This window comes from Colletotrichum destructivum, chromosome 9, assembly GCF_034447905.1.
Source record: "Colletotrichum destructivum chromosome 9, complete sequence".
NCBI classification, from domain to species: Eukaryota; Fungi; Ascomycota; class Sordariomycetes; order Glomerellales; family Glomerellaceae; genus Colletotrichum; species Colletotrichum destructivum.
In genome coordinates, this window is record NC_085904.1 from 2084055 (window position 1) to 2103835 (window position 19781).

Consider the following 19781-nt stretch of genomic DNA (forward strand, 5'->3'; position numbering starts at 1 on the left):
ATCGATCCCTTTCCGCTCTGCCGATGCTGGGGTTTTACGCCATTTAACACCATTCTGCTTGGGAGGGACGCAAGCAACCGGAGGATGCCAGAAGTGAACAACACCCGTCGTTTGGGTGGCATTAACAAATGACGAGAACGAGCATGCGGGGGAAGAGAAGAGAGGAGGAGGAGACCCTGGCAGAATAACACAGGGCGGGCGGATCTGAAGAACAAGCCTGCAAGACGAGTCTGGTGAGGTACTGTCGGGCGACCCGTTCGTCTGCGGGCTTCCGAGAACAGCGCCGGGTTTCCATTTATTCGTTTCCTTGTTTTTCTCATCCTCTCTCAGGCCGGCGTCTTTCTAGGATAGTGCAGGACGACGTAGATTAAGGTTTTCGATTGATTGGTGTAATTGTAAAGTGGGAAGCATTAATGGAGTGCTCTCTCTCTCTCTCTCTCTTTCTCTCAAAACATCAACAGTGCCTGGGGTGTCCCGGTGAGAGAAAACAAGACCGCAGGAAAATAACAGGACAACACAAACCATCTGTACACTGCGACCGTCTCGCGCAGGATTGCTACCTGCAAAGGGGGGTGGAGGAGAAAAGACTGATGGCATGCGGGCCATTGGAAAGTGAGATGAGCCGACATGTGGAATCTGCGTGCCCACCAACAATGTTTGTTTGATTAAAACGACTGGAGACCGAGTCCGCCTATCCAACGCCGGGAAGGATTTGTGTGTGATTTACAGCGCAACCGGGGGCACGGGGGGGACGGAGGACGGGGAGTAGCCGTCAAAATCCCGCGAAGGCAAAACCAAAAGCACGCGTTGCAAAGTGTTGTCGGTGGGAACGCGGCCGTATGGGAACATCGTGGAAAAATGTGGGCTTGCGGAGAGAGGGAGAGCGAGGGAGAGAGAGAGATGGGCCTCGTTTCTGAAATTCTGAGCGATGTTTGATGTGCGGCCGTCTAGAACCGGAACGCTCGAGGGCGAAATCTCGAATCGTGGCGGTGCCAGGAGAGGAGGATCTGCGTCTCGAAGCCGACGGAGGGGGAGGGAAGAGAGGGGCCTGTGCGAGTAGAGAACGGGGTAGGTAGGAATTTTGGGGAGGTTGGCTTATGTGGGAAAGCGTTGCAGTTGGGTTTCTTCGTGTTGACAACAGGAACACAGCCTCTTTCGCCCAGGCATGGAACTGGAATTGGACAAAGTTGGGATGTTCGCTCACTAGGGACAATGGTGCAACGACGGGCCCCAGCAGTTCCTTGGCCCCGAAACATTGGACACTCGCCGATCGCCAGCCCTTGGTCTCGGAGCGTTGTGAACGCATGGAATCAGGCTCGGTGTGCGTCGGTGAGGAACAGAGTGAGGACGCGGATAGAAAGAGATGAGGAGGAAAGAGAGTTAAGGATGACGGAAAACCATGGTGTGGCCGGATGTGTTGCAGGACAAGAACAGACGACAGTATCTGTCTGGAGTATCATCCGTCTCTCAATCACCCACACAGCACGAGGGCCGCCCATTGTCCAATTGAGTCCCGCCTCGCAGGTGACCCTTGCGGCGACCGGGGCCATTTTTAGACGTCTCAGGGGCGCGGTTCCAGACGAAACCACGCAAGCTGGAGGGGAGGGGGGCGCAGAGGGACGCATCGGTGACGTCGAGCCTGTTTAGTGGGCATTGGACATTGAACACTGGGCATTGGGCAGTCTGGTGAAGAGTCGCTCCCGGTTTCCGGTTTGTATGCCGGATGCCGGCTGTTCAGGTGTGCCGACGTGCGCCAACGCTTGTGGCCCTGGCCAGGCATGGTTTGCTGGAATCGCCGGAGCCATGCATACGTATGCGTTCCCGCCATGTCTTAGGCTCGTCGTCTCTTGACTCCTGCGGAGGGGAGAGCAGTCGTGGCAGTGCAGAGAGTTAAGACGATGGCGGAACCAGTACGCTAGTTAAAATGAGCCATGAGTTGGTCTGTCTCTCAGGCGGTCGGGTCTAGCGGTCGCTGTTGAGTCTCTGTTGTGGGAGGCTGGACGGCGGCGCCCAAACAGTTGATGTCGCGGAGGTGCGTGAAACGAGAGCGGCCGAGGGAACATGCCAGCGGCACACGGTCGGCTGAGAGGGAATCTCGAAAGCGGCCTCGCCATATGGCCGAACAGAAGCTGGACAGGAAAGGAAAACAACAAGTGGACGGACGAACAGCAAAAGACGGGAGGCGGGAAGAGATCGGACGGGGGCGCATGTGGGTGAATAACCTTGGCGGGCTTGGCCTTGTAGACTTTCAGACTTGCATACACGCAGATGGGGAATTCGGATGGCTTGAATGACGCTTTGATTGCGGGATTCCGCCATGCAAAACGACGATCCTGTCAGTGTTTGCCGGTGCCGGTGTTGGTGCAGTGGGCGGTACAGGTGTTGATGCTGTTGCTGCTGCCGTGTCGGCATGGTGACAAGAGTATGGGGATTGATAGTCGGGAGCAGCAGTAGCGGTATCAAACGGCCCAACGAGTGATGTTCGCCTGTGGTCGCCAGAGAGATGTCGACGTGTTGCAGAAAATCATCCCATCGGCATGTCGACTTCCCTTTGTGAGTGACGAACAGGGTTGGCTCGTAAAAGCACACTCACTTACTTAGTCTCTGCAGCACGTCGTGTTGGCCTGGCATGCGTGCCTTGGCTAATATTCGTACAGTGATTGAGTAAGTAAGTGGTGGCTTTCTCAGCGACTGGATGCCTGTCGCCTGAGCCGTTCCCGAGCTGTTTATGCGCCTCGCCCAGCCCTCGTATTTCTGTTAGGAGCGATACGAGCTAAGTCGAGTGTCGAAAGCAGCCGTACGGCGGGGATACTTGATACCGGGTGCATACTGCGCGCATGCAAAATGTACTTCCGCTGTTGCCGGGCCGTGCGTTCCAGCCTCGCCAAAAAGGGGCATACCAAGAAGTACCTCCCTCATCTCTGTCCCATTGGGCGCGTGTTGCTCCCCTCTCCAGAAGGAAATTAACCCTTTCGCAGCCCGCGACTTGTGCCGGCACCGCCTGGCACCGCGTACGAATACCGGGCCTAGCCTACCGTCGTTACCCCTGTCTGCCCATGATGCGTGATCCACCGTCCACATCAAGTCCACGGCATGGATGGATTCCTGCTGTTGCGCGGCGCTCCTTCCCTCTCCCACACCAGTGCCACCACCAGGTCCACCACTGCGCTACCCCCCTTCCCTCTTCCACCCCCGTATTCTGTGTCTGATTCTGGCCCTTGCCCAGTTTTTCCCTGAAATCCGAACCACCTTGCATCGAGGCCAGCAACAGTCAGCGACTGCTCTCAACCGACCGGACCGCCCAGCGCCTCCTTTCATCACTCACGCACTCATCCACTCCGCCTTCCCACCCCGTCCACCCCTTTGCTTGGCGATCTCTCCTTCCCTTTCCCTCCCTTCCATTTCTCAGCTTTTTCTTCTACTACGTACGAATATAACAAACAACAAACAAAACCACTGAATCCCTCCGCATACCCGTTTCCCCCGTCCCTCGTCCTCGTCCACCCCGCCATATCCACGACGACGACAACGACGACGACGCAGCCGCCGCCGCCCCAGCGAAACGACTGAGCCCACGACGACGATACGGCTCCACGCTTCTCTACCCGGCGCCTTTGAGAGGGACGCCCTCCCCAAACCCTCGACCCTTCGCTTCGTGTTCTTTTTTGCTGGAAGAGGGACTTCGCCCTGAGCGACCTGGAACTCTAGAGGACTCGCACCGCACCAAACCGAGAATCATCGGCAGATAACCTTCGCTAGCACCCTTTTTCCCCTGCCACGAAAAGTCACCTCCCTGCGACGCATCGCCTAAGACGATTCGTTCCTTCGATCGACCGCATCAGCTATCTCCTTCGCTTCTACTCGCCCTCTTCTTCTCCTTCCGCCATCAACACTTCCCGTCTGGAACGACCCGGATTCTATGATTGCCTTAACCCTGGACTAGACGCTTGCCAACTTTCCCATTCCTTCGCTTTTCGCCGTCTAATCCCCACGACTTCCGCCCTCCGTCAAGCGGACCACTTGACCTTCACCTAGACGGCAACGACGAACAATCGCCCATGATGCGGTTGTCATTCGCAAAGCCGCTGCTCCTGCTCGGCTCTCTGGCCGCCTATCTTACCACCCCCGTCATGGCCGCCGAGCAGTTGCTGCAGTCCAACTCACTCAACACCTGTCAGGATGACTCGAGTTTCACGGCCAGTCTGTTCAACGTCGTCTTCACCCCTAGCAATGGGAGTGCTGCCATTAACATTGTGGCCGTTTCCTCCGTCCAGGGCAGCATCGTTTTCGATGTCTCCATCTCGGCTTATGGTTACGAATTCCTGAGGCGTACCGTTGACCCCTGCAGCATCAACCTCGCTGGTCTGTGCCCCATGACTGCTGGAAAGATCACCATGAACTTCAACCTCCCCGTGGGCGAGGACGCTGTCGGACAGATTCCCGGTATCGCCTACAACATTCCCGATCTCGACGCCACTGTCCGTGTCTTTGTCAACTTGACCGATACCGACGAGAGTGTGGCTTGTGTCGAGGCCGACATCTCAAACGGAAAGACTGTCGACTTGATTGGAGTCAAATGGGCCACCGCGATCATTGCCGGCCTGGGTTTGATTTCCTCTGCCATCATTTCAGGTCTGGGTCATACCAACACTGCCGCCCACGTTGCTGCCAACACCCTGTCGCTCTTTGGCTACTTTCAGTCTCAGGCCATCGTCGGCCTGACCGGTGTACACCTGCCTCCCATTGTCCAATCCTGGACTCAGGACTTCGTGTGGTCTATGGGCATCATCCGCGTCCAATTCATGCAAGACATCTTCACCTGGTACCAGCGGGCCACAGGTGGAACGCCGGCCACCCTCCTCAACTCTTTGACGACCACGTCTGTTCAAGTTGAGAAGCGTTCCCTGGATTGGGCCGTTTCCGCCGCCAGGATGGCCAGGCGCGGTATCGAGGCAGGTGCTTCTGTCGTCGCCAAGAGAGCCAACATCCAGCTGTCTTCCGGCAGCTACATCGTCTTCGGTATCCAACGAGTCGCCTTCCGAGCCAAGATCGAGTCGACCAACCTCTTTATGACCGGATTGACCTTCTTCTGCATCTTCGTCATCTTTACCGTCCTTGGGGTCGCCGCCTTCAAGGGGTTTTGCGAGTTGGCAGTCCGACAGAAGTGGATGAAGAGCGAGAAGTTCTTCGAGTTCCGCAACGGATGGTTCACCGTCTTGAAGGGCATCCTCTTCCGCATGACTCTGATTGGTTTCCCTCAGATGACGATCCTCTGCCTCTGGGAGTTTACTCAGGTCGACTCCGCCGCCGAGGTCGTTCTCGCCGTCTTCTTCCTCTTCGGCATGGCTCTCACCCTTGGCTGGGCCTCCTTCAAGGTCATCCGCATCGCCCGCCGGTCTGTCGCCATGCATCGCAACCCGGCCTACATCCTGTTCTCGGATCCCCAGGCTCTGAACAAGTGGGGCTTCCTCTACGTTCAGTTCCGCGCATCGGCCTACTACTTTATTGTGCCTATGCTTGGCTACACCGTTGTCAAGGGCATGTTCGTCGCGTTCGCCCAGCGTAACGGAACCATCCAGGCTATTGCATTTGTCATCATCGAGGCGGCGGCTCTCATCGCTGCCAGCGTCCTCCGCCCCTGGATGGACAAGAGCACCAACTCGTTCAACATTGCCATTTGTGTCATGAACTTCCTCAATGCCATCTTCCTACTCATCTTCTCGGACGTCTTCGGCGCTCCGGCCTTGGTCAATGGTATTGTTGGTGTTGTGCTCTTCATCGCCAACGCGGCTTTCGCTTTGATTCTACTGCTCCTCGTTATCGTTAGCAGTACTTTGATCTACTTCCGCAAGAACCCGGATGCTCGCTACCAGTTCATGGCGGACGACCGCGCCTCGTTCATGAAATCGCAGACTCAGCTCAACACGACGACGGAACTGGATGCCCTGGCCGCCACCGCCCGAGGTGATAAGGCGCACTACAACAAGGGACTTGATCTCGACGACGACAACGACTCCATCTCGTCCGAGTCCTTGCGTCGCCGCGCGGATGCTTCGGGCGTTGGCGTGCCGCAGTCGGCCGCTCAGTCGGCAGCACAGTCTCAGCACTCTCTGCAGAGACCCGGCGGCCAGAACAGCCAGGCGCCCCATTCTCCGGTGGACCCCTCGATGCCTCTGTTCCCGGCCGACAACCGCAACCCTTACGGACAAGCCCCGACGAGAACCCCGAGCCCGTACAACGGCTCTGCATCAACGCTCTCTGCCAATGGCAACCCCAACCAGTTTAGGCAACAAAACAACGCCAGCCCCGCACAATACAGATTACAAAACAACGCTAGGTAAGAGCCCACGTGGACAGATGAAATGGAACGGAACGACGGCTAATTCTCCAACAGCCCTTGGCAGCGAGGTGCCGGTTATGACCACTAGATATGACTTACCATGATGATAAATCGTTTTGACGGAAGATACCATACCGCACGGTCTGCTGGTGCCTTTGTTGTTGGATGGCATGGCTCGTGATGGCAGGACAGTTGGTCATACCAGCTCTCTGTGACTCGACCAGGCTCAGTTCCGTTTTGACGCACCGGACGTGTGCGAAGAGGTGGGCCCTTACCTTCAGTTGTGGCGAGCATGGAGGCACGGCACGGACGGAGTGGTATCTTTCTTATGTTTTCCTTGCTTCATCACACTGTTCAACTTATAACTCTTGTCTCTCTGGCATCGAGGACGGCGTCCCAAGATCACGGCGTTGATTTGTTATTTATGTGGGACCGCCGGACACGCCAACCAGGGTGGTTGCTGCGCTGGATTGGGATTTTTGACATTCGGAAATATGTTGCAATTGGCTGATGGAGAGATGACATTCTCACATAACGGCAACCAGTAGCAGCAGCCATGATGATGGATTGGAGGATCGGAATACGAGGTCCAAAAGGACCAGCCTGGGGACGAAGAAAATATTGAATCTTCGTAACCCCTGGACAAGGAAACCCCCACAAAAGCCATATAAAAATAGCTAATGAATTCTCTCTGTCACCATAACGACCTTTCCCAGTCGAGCGCTTGTCTTGTCCGATGCAATACGGCTTTTGCGAGTAAGACTGACAACTACCATTGATTGGTGTGTCATCTCGTGGAAGGAAAGGAAGAGTTTGGCCGATGGACGAGGAACGAATAGAACACAATCATGGCTCAGCAGCCGGGTCTATGACTCGTCGTCGGCCGCTGTCTACGGATGCTACAGGGGCACTCGACGCGCGGGGTTTCCGTCAGCAAAGATGTCTCCGATGGATGACCGGGCGGTGGTATGTGGGAAAGGGGTGGATTTAGAGATGAGCAAATTCAGTGGATTAACAGAAGGAGGCTTGGGACATCGGATCCTCGCCCTCTCTCGGCCGCAGCCACAACGACTCGTACGGCAACCTCGCGAGGAGGAGCAATCGGTGAAGGGGGAAAGAGTCTATTTTCGATCCGTCTCATCGGCGGTGGCCGGCCATGAGTTGACTTGTTGGTTGGAAGTGACGAAAGGGAAACAAAGTTTATGACATTCGGCCGAGGTGAGGTGAGAAGCGAACCCGGAAGGGGGAGAGAATGAGTTCAGTTCTGTCGGCCGGCGGTTTCGAATCATCCGACCGTGACCGGAGCAAACAGAGACTTGAAGGGTGGGGATGAGGGTGAAGGTGGGATGGGTGTGGTCGGCTTGGGCGGTACGTCCGTACCGGAGGGCCGGAGTTGACTGATATTCGGTCCGGAGTGGGGAGATGGAGGGGAGGAGGGGGCGGAGCGAAGGGGGGCCACGGTGAAGGTGGTGTAGGATGGCGTGGTGGGGGAGAACGAGAGTCAGGAGAGGAAAAGGCCAGGTGGATGGGGGCGGGGGCAAGGCGGAGCAGGCCCCGGAGGTTGCCTATCGACGGGTGGGACGACTTTCCGGGCTAACACGGATCCGGAGGGCGGGGCAGGCGACCGACTGGGTTGCCATTTCTTTGTCCGTGTAACGGTCATTGACCAGCGGGTGGTGTACGGGTGGTGGTGTGATGAGAAGAGCAAAAGTGTTTGATCGTCGATCCGGCGCGCAGGAGGCCGAAGGGAAGGGATGTGACAGATCCCCCGGCGTGATGAGGTGGATGGATGACGAAGGAGGGGGGATTCACCGATCGAGTTGGAGAAGCCTCCCCCCGCCTCCCAATACTCCCCCGGCCTTGGGATCATTGCAATGTTATCGGATCATGTTAGACTTTACGAAGTCCAGGTCTGGCCGTCGGATAATGCAAGCCCGACGACGCCTCTTGGCATCTCGACGTTGAGAAAGAAATGGCTTTCTTGGCCACGCATGTGCCTCTTGGCTTTGGTGAGCAGTCAGTGTGACAGGAGGACACTCGGGGGGGAAGGAAGCACGTTTGCGAAATACGATGGAGCTATTTCCAACTGGGAAGCAACAGGCGAGAGGGAGTGGCTCCCTCTCTCTCTCTCTCTCTCTCTCGCGTAGAAAGCGGGGAGTAAGGTGAGAGAGGACATCAAGACAGAGACAGAAACACACAGAGAAGGAGGGAGGTCCTGGATGGCTGAAAGAGACCCCCTTCCCCCACCGCAGTCATTGGACGGCGCTTAGAATCTGGTGTCCATGACTTTGTTCGCTGGAAACGAGGGCGCGACAGCCAGATCGAGGAGAGAGGAAAAAGCCCTCGACGGTGAGGAGAGCGGAAGTTGCGGATGCTTAACCTCCGCATCCCCTCGGATATGCTAGGGCTATGTCTTGCCAGGCGGAGAGGCTTGTGGCGCGGTGGTTTGCCGTGGCTTGAGGTTTTTTGGGAAGTGCCGTAAGGCTTCACATGCAGGGCTAGGAGGAGGTGTGTGACACGGAACCCGGAGAATGTCAGATGCAGGCACTCGCTCACTTCGACGTCTCTGGGGCTGGGGCTTTGGTTTCTTTGGGCCGCGACGGGCGAATTGTCTCCCGGCAAAGAGTGTGGCGCGCCTCGGCAGTTGCAAAGATGATGGCAAGACGGTCCTGGCTGGCAGCGCTGTTTGAGGTTCCAGCCTCGAGGCGCCGTTAGATCACGGTAGAGAGGCAGGCCGTTCTTGATCACCTCGTTTCACTGGGTGTTTGGTGGGAGTCGTTTGTCACTCGAGCCGGCCTTGAATTGGGCTCAAGACTTTCGCTTGACAAGTAGTGCAGGGCAGCTGAACAGATCGTGGACTTCCTTGGGGAGGGGAGGATGAGTAGAGGACGTATCGTAGTAAGCTTTTTCGGGATACCTGGCCGGTCATCCAGGTGGCAGAGTATTTTGGAACCCCCCTCTCCCCCCCCCCCCCCCCCCCCCCCCCAGTGGCCGCTGGCTAGCACAAGCACCGGGTTGTCGAGTTCTCGTTATCGTTGACGAGGAGCCCGGCTTGGTGTCTCCCTACTGTGTTCCTCGAAGGGTTCCTGGACCGTTTCCTAGCTGTTGGCTGGTCAACTGGGCTGCTGCGTCGTTTGCCCACGGGCCATTAGACAGCCAGAAGCTGCCGGGAAGGCGCGCAGACTAGTGACAAGAACCGCGTGGCGCCGACTACAACATTGAAGCCGCTTGACGTCTGGCCTGCAGCCTTAAGAGATGTGTGGATGTCACGGACATTCTGGCCCGGAGAATAACGGTCTTCCCAGGGTTTGATCAAGCCGCAGTGCCGCGCCTACCTGAGGAAGACTGCATTTGGCCAGCTTGTCCGAAATGATAGCAGGACGGAGAGAACAAACTATGGCTCGTGTATATGGCGGACGCCTCTGTTGGGCTGAGTGTGGAAAAAGGGGAAAGCGCATGGGGTAACCCACGAGCTACTATGTCCATCATGTCTTCGCTGTGCAAGCCGGCAGCTGTCATGACGACGGGAGCTGAGCGTGGACGCATACGCAGGAGGTCTGCCAAATGTCATGGACCGGACTAGCCTGAGTTGACGACGGCCGTCCCCGCCCCCCAGAGTCTGCCTGCCCTGGGCATGCCGAGTCGTCGAAGGGTGGAGGGTGAGCAGCGGCTCGGAATATGGGTCCCCCGAGTGAGACACTCTGGACTGACCGAGAAGCGACACACCTAGAAAGTCTGTTTTCGTCCGGATTGGGTCATGGCCGCGAGTTTCCCACCCGTGTCCTCCTTTGGTTCTTTGAATTTGACTCACGGAAAATGCTCAAGCTAGTCAGTCACACAGCCAGACGAACCCAAGCTGTGTTCGGGGGAAATATCATTGGCCAAGGAACGAGACGGAAGATGGCACTTAGCCATATTCGGGCCAGCGGCAAGACACAGCTCTCTTTCCGTGTAGAAGTTCTCCTCTGGCCGCTGTGTAGGCGACTGACTGACTGGCAGGCGACTCAGAAACCATGATGTCTTGTTGGATGCTGATCATGTTTTACCATGACCTAAGGCTATCGGCGGGAAGGGCCGACCTGGGCAGGACGGACGATGGTGATCATCTCGGATCATGAAGCCTGCCGGGAGGATTAGATGGTTCTCGAAGCGGGGTACGATGGCAACCCTACCTCATGGTTTCCCACTCTGGAGGATTTGATGACGATACCAAAGGCATGTCTTGCTCGCGAGCAAATATGTAATATGTCATCCCTGTCTGCGTGTCTCTCTACCTGGGCTGACCACCGAGGCGGTTGAGACATCGTCAACAGAACGTGGTCCGCCACGTAAGGCCAAGGGCCGCGGCATTTCGCGACTCCTTTGACGTCCCTCGACCTCTTGAACGCCCCTTGTCTTGCCCCCTTACTCAATATTTTGGGCAGAGGCGCAAGACCCTGACAGTGTCGTAGGGTTTCGAGGCTGCGAGGACAGAGCTGCGCGTCTCTCGGGAGAGGGTCTCGATCTTTCGGATGATGCAACTGAGACAAGGCTCGCGGCCGCCGAGAGGGCGAGATCTTTTCCCTCATTCTGTGGCGGGTTGACGTCGGCTATCGCGGGGCGGCGGGGGGCTCCCCTCGCTGCTGCTTCCGGTCGAGAGTGCAGCATCTCGCCGGGCGGCTGCGGCTGGGCAACCTCCACATCGCGGTTATGCAGAGCCAGGCCGCCCCAGCAGGTATGGTACCCGTTGGGGAGATGGTACCAGATAGGAGGGCTATGTCTTGCCTGTCATGTAGGCGGTACCTGCATTCAGCTTGAACAGCAAACGTTGGATGGGGCGGAGGGGTGTTGAGTCGTTGATGGTGGTCGAGATCCAGCGCGGCTGCCATGACATGGACTATGGATAGGGCCATGGGCAATGGGCAGACTGATAGAAGACCGTTTCCGGAAGGGGGTGTGTTCAAGTGAAGACGAGAGAGGGGGGTCCGGGCAAGCCAGGCTTGTCCTACTTTGGAAATTCCAGCGAGTGTGAGATTGTAAAGGCGAGAGATCATGATGGGTAGAGAGAGAGAGAGAGAGAGAGAGAGAGAGAGAGAGAGAAGAAGAGTAAGTGGTGGGGGTGGGGGTGAAAAACGCCAGCTGCTGTCAGAGGCGAATTTCCGCACTTGAGACATTCGTACGCAAAAGACACCCCCCTCCCTTTTTTGCTCCGTCATTGCTCCTGGCACCTATCAGTTTATGGGTTAGTCTAGCAAACGGATAGCCGGGGCAGACGCGATGAACTGCGAGATTCTGCAACGGGGATCTTGCACTAGTCTCCCCTAAGGGGTCGTGCGGGCGGGCAGGCAGGCGGCAGGCGGCAGGCGGCAGGCGGCAGGCAGACCGGTTGAGTGAATAGCAGAGAATCAGACAGGCGAGCTTGTGGCTGTTCAATTCCGCGTCGGTCTGGGACTGGGAGGTAAGCCGATCATCTCCCCCGTCGTCGGCCGCAGGTTGCCCGCCCCGAAGCTCTCGTCGCACAATCCCGCTTTTCATTGCGAGGAGTGCGAGGGAGGCGTTGTGGAAGTGCGGATGGATCAGTAGACGACGGTGAGGGCGAGGTAGGGCTTAGCGGTCTATCTCGAGGAGGAGGAGGGGGAGGCGTCTCGGTACTGAGTGAGGTGCATGTAGAAAGCCAAGTCTCTGGTCGGGGATAGGGAAAGGAGGGTAACAGAAAGAAGGAGAAAAAGCTATCTGTTTGCGGCGAATATTTTGGATTACAAACAACGCAAGAGACCGACACAGGCCAGCCCACTTACAATACACACACCCTCGCTCACCCCCTCCCTCCCAGTCAGTCAGTCCACACACCCTTTCCTACCTATATGGTATCTTTAACAAACCCCAGATGCCTTCAAAAGCCGAAAAGCCACAATTTCGGGGTCTGGACCTTGTATGCTGTTTTGGCAGGTACACTTCCGGGGCCGTATCATCGTCGGATGATGGTCTGTGTTGGCTCCCGCAAGGCGGCTGATCGCCCTGATCCTCCTCTTCCTCCTCCTCCTCCTTCTCCAGCGGTTGCACACCATCGCCCGTCGAGGGAGTACGGGAAAGCACGGACAGGGGCTATCGCACAGACATGGCGGACTAAGGTAGTCAAAGGGAAGACAGGAGGAGCCCCCCCCTCCTACCCCCTCAAGACCCAGGATGGTCCGGAGGGGAGGGGGAGGGGGGCTTCCGCCCGGTGTAGATGGACTAACGGATGGTTTGCGCGACGGGCGCACGTAGCGTCATTCAAGTACCTGCGTAACGAGAGGCTGCCCCGACCCTCTGGACTGGGATCTGAAAAGGGCTGCGCGAGGCGTCACTCGTTCAGTGACCACAAGGCACCGGTTCGTGGACCGGCGTACTGCTGACTGATTGCTGTTGTTGTTATTTTTGTTTTGAGTAAAAGACACGGGACGAATCGTATGTCACCGTTTGGCTCGAGATAAGAATGTGGGCGATCAACGTGATGACAAGACCCAACGCCGGGAAAGATCCGTAAGACGTAGAAACTGTGCGTTTCGACAGACTTGAGAAGTTGTGTGTTAGTGTGTAAGTGTGTGAGAGAGAGTGTGTGTGTGTGTTTGAAATATGTCATTTTTGATATTGAGTCTGTTCTGCTAGGATAGGTATCCAGTCCCCCCCCCCTCCTCCGTATCTCGTACCCTGGGCTCCAGCCTGTGATTTTGAATGGTACCAACATAAAGAAAACGGGATTAACTAGTTGAGTAAGTGCTGTTTGATGTTGTGAAGAGAGTAAAGCGGCCATCGTCGATAACCAGGTAAGGCGACATTCGAAGCTAACGCTCCTATGCCGCTCTGCAATGATAGTGGTAGTAGTGGAAGAAGAGAACGATGAAGAGAAGTTGGAATGAAATCAAGGAAAGCCGCGGATCATTCGCGTACATTTGGTATCCCCTAAGGCCAATAACCAAGCCTGTCCAGTCCAAAAAAGAAAATTGAAAATGAAAAACTCCCAAAGCGCTCCCATGCCTATGTTGCTGCGAGTCTCAGGTCCCTTTTCATGAATGCATGAGGAAAACAGCCCGCCCTAGAAGACGAACCCTTCTTCGACCAGCTTGTCGACGTCCCCTCCCGCGGCCTTGACGGCTTTGATGGCCGCCTCGCTTAGCCGCCGGCGCTTCTCCATCGCCTCCTTCTCGCGGCGGGCCTTGGTCTTGGAGCTCCCGCTCGGCGCCACGCCTGTCATGAGGATGTTCTTGTCGCTGGGGGTGAAGTTGACGAATCCGACGCCCTCGGGCGCGCCGCCGAGGCCGCTTCCGATGGACGGTGTGCGTAAGCTCTCGCGTCTCGACCATGACCGCCGCTTCTTGACGCTTGCGCTCAGGGCCGCGCCGCCTCCGATGCTGGAAAGCGACCCGCCACTGCTGTGACGGGAGCGGTTCGTGGGAGTAGGCGACGTCGAGGATTCGCGGCTGGGTTGACGTGTGCGGCTCGTGTTGCGAGTCTTGCGCATCGGCGTGGACATGCACATGTGACGAGTGCCTGCTGAGGGGGCACGGGGCATGCGAGGCCGGCGCTCGGTCATCTGTTGAGGATGTTGCTGGTGGTGGAGCTGTTGTTGCTGTGACTGTTGTTGTTGCTGTGATTGTTGTTGTTGTTGATGATGATGATGCTGTTGGGGGGGCTGGTAGTGGACGACCGGCGACGACGTGGCACGGGGCTGAGGCATGTGAATCATGAGTCCAGACATCTCGGGACCGGCGGCGGCGAGGTTGTTGTACTCATACGGCAGCTCGCTGTGTTGTGTGTGCATGGCGAGGTTGAAGGTAGCGTTACGGGCGTTCTGTGCCTGGTATGGAGAGTTGGACGACAAATCCATGTGGCTTCCATCCCACCATTGGTTGTCGAGGCCGTCCGAGGCATAGGCGTTGGACCAAGCGACGTGAGAGTCGGTCTGAGGAGTCGTAGTGGCCATTGGCCATGTGGCCTTGCTGGTGTTGGCAACGTTACCGGAGCTCATCTGCTGCTGCTGGTAGAACATGCCGCCCTTGTCGTCAAGGACAGGAGTGTCCATGGGCGTGGTGGGGTCGCCACGGCGGAACATTGGTACGTGAGCTCCGGCAACGCCAGCATCGAAGAAAGGGTCATCCACGTAACCACCGCAAAAGGGCATGCCGTTGCTACCGGCCGACGATCCGGAAGGCAGGTCCTGAGGGATGGTGGCACTGTTGGGAGGGGAGAGGGGAAGTCTTGCGGACGGAGGGCCGGCGAGGCCAAGCTGCTCGGGGCGGAGCTTGAAAGATTTGCGAGGCGATACGCTGGGCGAAAGGGGTCCCCTGGTTTCGACGGCGAGGGAAGACATGTTGGGCGGCTGTTTATGGCGGACAGACGCAGCTTTCTGCTGCAGTTTGGATGCGACAACCTTGAAGAAGTTGCTGGGCTTACGACCACCGTTGGTGGTGTTGGTGTTGCTGCTGCTTCCAACGGTATTACTCTGACTACCGCTGCTGACGGCGAGGTGGAGGTTGATGTTGCTGCTGGTAGCGGACGAAGCTTGAGGAAGAGGAGTAGGAGGATGAGAAACGACGACAGATGGTGCGCGAGATGGCGACGCTTTCAACGATATGCCTTCCAGGCGCAGGAGCTCAGAGTCAGAGATCGACTCAGACCCTCCTGCGTGAGCTGTGTCCGGATAGGTCGAAGCTTTTCTTTGTCCGTCGTCGCGGTCGATCGACCACGAAGACTGAAGCCCCGAGACGCCCACAGCAGATAGTACCAAGGCGTCTGCGGTCACCGCCGCCGCTACTCTAGCGGCTGCTGATGATGGCACTACTGTGGCAGCGGGACCTGCTGCGGCGCTAGTCCTAGCTTCCACGACCGGCTGCGAGTGGCAACTTAGCAGGTCGTCCAGATCGTCCGATGCGCTTGTCGTAGACGTGGACCCGTGTGCGGGGAGTGGCATGTTGAAGAAGAACGAGTCGGCCAAGGCGGGTGGTGGCATCTCGTCACCCCCGGCCGTCGAAAGCCTTTCTAGGTCGACAAATTCCTCGAAGAGGAGCGTGTCGTGGACAGCACCCGAGCCCGGCCCCCCTCCGCCGCCAGGCCTCTCTGTCACTTCTCCCCCCCATGCCAGGTGAGACTGTCCCCCGCTACCGTCTTTGTCCTCGTCCATCGAGAACTGTACCTCCGAGTAGGCCATGTCGCCGTAGTCTGTCGGGTGCGAGCTGAGACTGATACTCGCGGCGGGGCTCCTCGTCCAATGTGAGACGGCCACAGTCATGCTCTCCTATGTCCCTATCTCTGCCTCTTTCTCTGTCTGTCTCTGTCTGTCTCTGTCTGTCTCTGTCTCGGTCTGCCGACTATCAGTCTCTAGTTCCGCAAACGACCGAGAGCCAAGGCCAGGCAGGGCTGGCCAGGAACAGGAACAGAAGTGGTGGGTTAAGGCCAACGGGGAGGACCCGGTCTGTTGTAGCGTGGGTATGTAATGGTGCGAGGCTGCGAGTGGAACGAACGAGACAAGGCGGGCCTATAGCAAAGGAAAGGTGACGGATGGATGTTACAATGTTCGTTTTCAGCATACACAAGAAGAAGAAAAAAGTGTAGAAAGGAGTGAGAGAAAGTTGGCCACAGAATTGGGGTATAACCATCCAAGAATGGGATTCTTGTACGGAACAGAAAGCCGTCGATGGTTGCAAGTCCGCATCAGGTGGAGGGGGCCAGTGTCAACAAATACCGCCCAGTTTCATGTCTCTGACCCTGCCACAGCAACTACTGCTCGAGAAATGGAGGCAGCACGGAGACGGGCAGCACTGGAATTGGGAGGACAGAGATCACCGTGCTTCCGGCGAGGGATGCTGCCAGCATCTGGCTGGCCAAAGGAATGCAACCCAAGTCGTCTAGTGACCCAGCAGCATGTCCGCATTCCAGTCATTGCGACCGTCTCCCATCCTGTACCTGACAGAGCTGGGGTAGATGGGACGGAGAGACAGCGACGTCAAAGAAAACCCGACTCCTCTTTCTTTCATGGCAACATCTGTTTGTCGGGAAACGAAAGCTCCCAGGAAACAATTCCTCGCCTCGCCCTCCCAGCCAGGGCCAACGAGGACAACAAAGAGGCGTCACGTCGTAAATCGAAGGCAGGCCCGCACATCGTCCTCTCTCGTGGGTGGATCCTGCCCACTGCCAAACACTTCAATTGATCAGGGCGACCAACCGCACCTTGATATCACGTATTCCGAATCGCTGATGCGCTGTGGTGGATATCGTCCGTTTGGAGAGCGCCACAGTCGGAGCACACCTACATTTCGTCATGTGCCCGGCCAATAAAGCCCTGTCGTGGTGCCGAGGGTACATGAAGATCTGGGCCTCTCTCCTTCTCATATTTCCTATAGTCCTCTCTCCGCTGAGGAGGGAGGTGTGCCATTTCGAAAGGTACGTTGGACAAGGGTGTCGCAGCGACAAACAAGGGAACGGAGATATTTCGAGAAAGTAAGGGCGCTGCCGGCTCAGAGCGATGGCGGTGCCAAAATGCAAGGAACGACGCCTTCCACGGCCGGACCGCAAACTGGTCCAGGCCTCTCAGCTGTGACTGACTCTGCCCTTCAAGCCATAGTATTCCGGCCCTCCGCGACCTATCAGGCCACCCATGGCTGCCTCCGCGACAGGTCGTATCTGATTAGGCTGTTGAATGCTGTCCCAGACGGCACTACTGCGTCTGCCTTCTCCGCTCTCGACTGGAAAAGGTTGTCGCCTTAAAGTCTAATCTGGCGTCCAGTTTTGATTGCTTGTGAGCTCTTTTGGCCGATGGACCACAGAAGGGATAGATCGTGCAATGTGAGGGGGTGTAAGTGTGGCGCGTGTTCTCTGGGTGATGACTGGAATGTCGCCGTAATCTTTCCGAACCCCTCTCCCCTCATCATGCTTGGACAAGGAGGGGGGTTGCAAAGGTCCGGTGAGCGATAGAGCGTTGGTGAGTGATGACCCACGTTGCTTGTCCTGGGTAAGGGGGAACGGGGATCGTTGTCTATTGTGCCGCTTGCATCAATAGAGAGCCCCTCCAAAGCCTGCTTTGGTCACAATAGCTTTCCAGTCTGCCGGGGCAACTCGCTCGCGATGTATAACCGTTGTGTCGCACGCGTTTCCTCAACCACCCATAAGAACGGTGCTCTGAAAACATCCGTATCCTGCATAAACTCGAGTCTTAGTCATCGATTTGGCTGTATTTGAAAACGGGCCAAGTTGCAAACTGCAACACCTCCCAACGTGTTGGGGGGGGGGGGGGGGGGGCTGTAATGTAGTTCTCGACAAGTCCCTAAACCACCCCAATGATCCCGCTTCATCAATGGTCTGAAGGAAGATGATGAGATTATGCGCCCCGCCGAGAAGCGCCTTCTCCAGTCATGAACATAAATAATATTGGCGCCTTTTCCCTGCAGTCCTGAAGGCTATAAGCGGGCGCCCGACAGTGGGACATGAAGTTCGGCCGTCTCCGACTCTGCAACGAATTCCGCCCATCCGCATCCGTGGGAGCCAATGGTGACTCCGATACCGGTTTCAAGTGTGTGAAGATCGAGGGAAGGCAATTAAAAAAAAAAAGGCGACTTGTCGCAAGGTGACTAAGAAGAACGCCAGAGCCTCCTGTGTCGCGCCGAACAGAACCAAAACGCCGATTGACTTTCCAGTGGAGTCCTTGGATCCCGAAACCCCCTTTGGGCTTCTGTGTCATAAGAACATTTTTGAGTCGTCCAGACCTATCCCAATACCAACTCGTATGAACGCCTTTGCCGAAGCCAAACGCCAGCTGCTCCGGTCCTTTGGGTATATCGTTGAAGTCCCCCTCTTCCATCGCTCGTACAGTGAAGCTGAAATGATGTGACGATACCCGTCGTCGTTGGGCCAAGCTCTTCAGGCCTCATTAGCTCGTGTCGGCCGCGGCTCCTGTGATGGCCCTGGTCCCTTCCGTCGACGCATCCTTGGTCGTTGTCTGACAACGTTTTGGCACCCAAGAGCTGTTTCGACCGAGCCTCTGAATCTCAACGGTCCGAATTTCCGCAAGCCGCCCGACATGCCTATCAGCTTGTCTTTGTTGTCAACGGCCAAGGTTCTCTGCATGAGAGCGAGCTCTTCATCATCGTCGCAAAAGCCCTCGTCCACTTCCAGGCCACTCGCCGATGAGTCAACACTGGGGGACGCGCCTGCTTCGATCTGAGGTGATCGCGAATACGGATACGTGGGCACTTTAGACGGTAGAGAGGAGAAAGACGGGGCCAGGCGGATGTTGCACTGGGACTCATCCGAGATCATGTCCTTCACGCGGGCCTCTATCGCGCGGGCGTTGATCGGGTTGTTGACAAAGCGGCCATAGCGCTGGCGTCGTGCTCTTTTCCAATCCGCAACTGGTTGGTGTTCCTTATTATCGTCTGTTTCGAGATCCATACCACAGTCCTCGTCAACCTCCAGAGCGGCCATGGATAATTCAACGATGGTGGATGTGGATGCCCCAAATGCCGTCGCCATCGTCAGGATATTCGGTTGGCGTAGTTTGGGAATCAAAGTCTGCCTGCTGAGCTCATGTGCAAGACTGTCGATTGGTTGTGGCGGAACCGAGGTCTCACTGTAAGAGAGTGATGAAGCCGATAAGGAGGCTGCGACTGCTTCGGCCGACCTATGTATTTCTCGTGGGCATTGTCTCGGCGACAAGTGCGGCTCCTCGCTATTGCCGTCGACAGCTGAGCGCGCCTGAGTTCCTATTGTGAAGTGATCGAACATGTCTGTCTCTGACAGTAGCCGAGAATGTGAGAAGATAGGTTGGCCTTCAGTTTCCCGGGAAGGGGCAAGGACAGGAATTAGGGAAAGCTCGCAGTTGGGGGGCGGGCTGGTATTATGAAGGCATCCACAGGGGCGCTAAGGATTGGACGAAAGGCGCCGTGGCGGCCACAAAAGGCCAAGTGTGAGTGCTAAGATGGTCTGAAATAGAGAGTGCTAGCAGTAGCATGAATGACGTTGCGGCGGTGTTGAGGTTCGGGTGCAAACACCGGGCGACGACGACGAGGTGCTGCTGTCATGTGTCGTCGTCGTCCACCCGAGCCGGCCGTTCTAAAGCGATCACGGGGGGAGGTCTGCTCCGATGCCCCCTAGGAGACTGTACCGCGAGGGATGAAGACGGAGGGCGAGGGAACAGGGCACCATTCGGTAAGTAAAGTAGGAGGAAGGAGATGTAAATCAGATTTGTCGGGGCGGTCCCAGTCGAGGGGTGGTAATAGGACGAATAGAGGCGAGCAGGTGTTCCGGTGTAGCGTCGCATAGGCTGGTGGCCCAGCTGGTGTAGCTGTGGTGAGTGAGTGGGCTCGAACTGGATGATGCACCTATATCTTGGCAGAGACGACGAGAGTCGCAGAACAAGGGGGGCGCTTGGTGCGGTGCGTGGGTGGTGGGCGCAATGTGTGTAAGGTATCATGGAACCGGTGGCCGGTAT

The 19781-nt window shown here is 56.8% G+C and overlaps 6 protein-coding genes across 6 annotated transcripts; 2 read left to right on the forward strand and 4 right to left on the reverse strand.

Moving 5' to 3' along the window:
• Positions 1-481: 481 nt before the first annotated feature.
• On the reverse strand, positions 482-2291 carry CDEST_13755 (uncharacterized protein). The gene is made up of 2 exons (XM_062929911.1): positions 1660-2291; positions 482-1594 (listed from the first exon to the last, which is right to left on the reverse strand). Exons 1-2 carry the CDS (start codon positions 1826-1828, stop codon positions 1311-1313), a joined length of 453 nt encoding a protein of 150 aa, XP_062785962.1. The 5' UTR covers positions 1829-2291; the 3' UTR covers positions 482-1310.
• Positions 2292-3074: 783 nt separating this feature from the next.
• On the forward strand, positions 3075-7095 carry CDEST_13756 (Putative ML-like domain, transient receptor potential channel Flc/Pkd2). Its single transcript, XM_062929912.1, has 2 exons — positions 3075-6337; positions 6395-7095. The coding sequence occupies exons 1-2, from the start codon at positions 4059-4061 to the stop codon at positions 6426-6428; spliced, it is 2313 nt and encodes a 770-aa protein (XP_062785963.1). The 5' UTR covers positions 3075-4058; the 3' UTR covers positions 6429-7095.
• A 2253-nt stretch (positions 7096-9348) lies between these two features.
• Positions 9349-10259, forward strand: CDEST_13757 (uncharacterized protein). The gene has a single exon (XM_062929913.1). The coding sequence runs from the start codon at positions 9750-9752 to the stop codon at positions 9921-9923; it is 174 nt and encodes a 57-aa protein (XP_062785964.1). The 5' UTR covers positions 9349-9749; the 3' UTR covers positions 9924-10259.
• A 485-nt stretch (positions 10260-10744) lies between these two features.
• On the reverse strand, positions 10745-11213 carry CDEST_13758 (uncharacterized protein; the record flags this gene model as incomplete). The annotated part of the gene is made up of 2 exons (XM_062929914.1): positions 10745-11093; positions 11140-11213. 2 exons carry the CDS (start codon positions 11211-11213, stop codon positions 10745-10747), a joined length of 423 nt encoding a protein of 140 aa, XP_062785965.1.
• Positions 11214-12936: 1723 nt separating this feature from the next.
• Positions 12937-15628, reverse strand: CDEST_13759 (uncharacterized protein). The gene has a single exon (XM_062929915.1). The coding sequence runs from the start codon at positions 15585-15587 to the stop codon at positions 13395-13397; it is 2193 nt and encodes a 730-aa protein (XP_062785966.1). The 5' UTR covers positions 15588-15628; the 3' UTR covers positions 12937-13394.
• A 1967-nt stretch (positions 15629-17595) lies between these two features.
• Positions 17596-19604, reverse strand: CDEST_13760 (uncharacterized protein). The gene has a single exon (XM_062929916.1). The coding sequence runs from the start codon at positions 19073-19075 to the stop codon at positions 18212-18214; it is 864 nt and encodes a 287-aa protein (XP_062785967.1). The 5' UTR covers positions 19076-19604; the 3' UTR covers positions 17596-18211.
• Between the last annotated feature and the right edge of the window lie 177 nt (positions 19605-19781).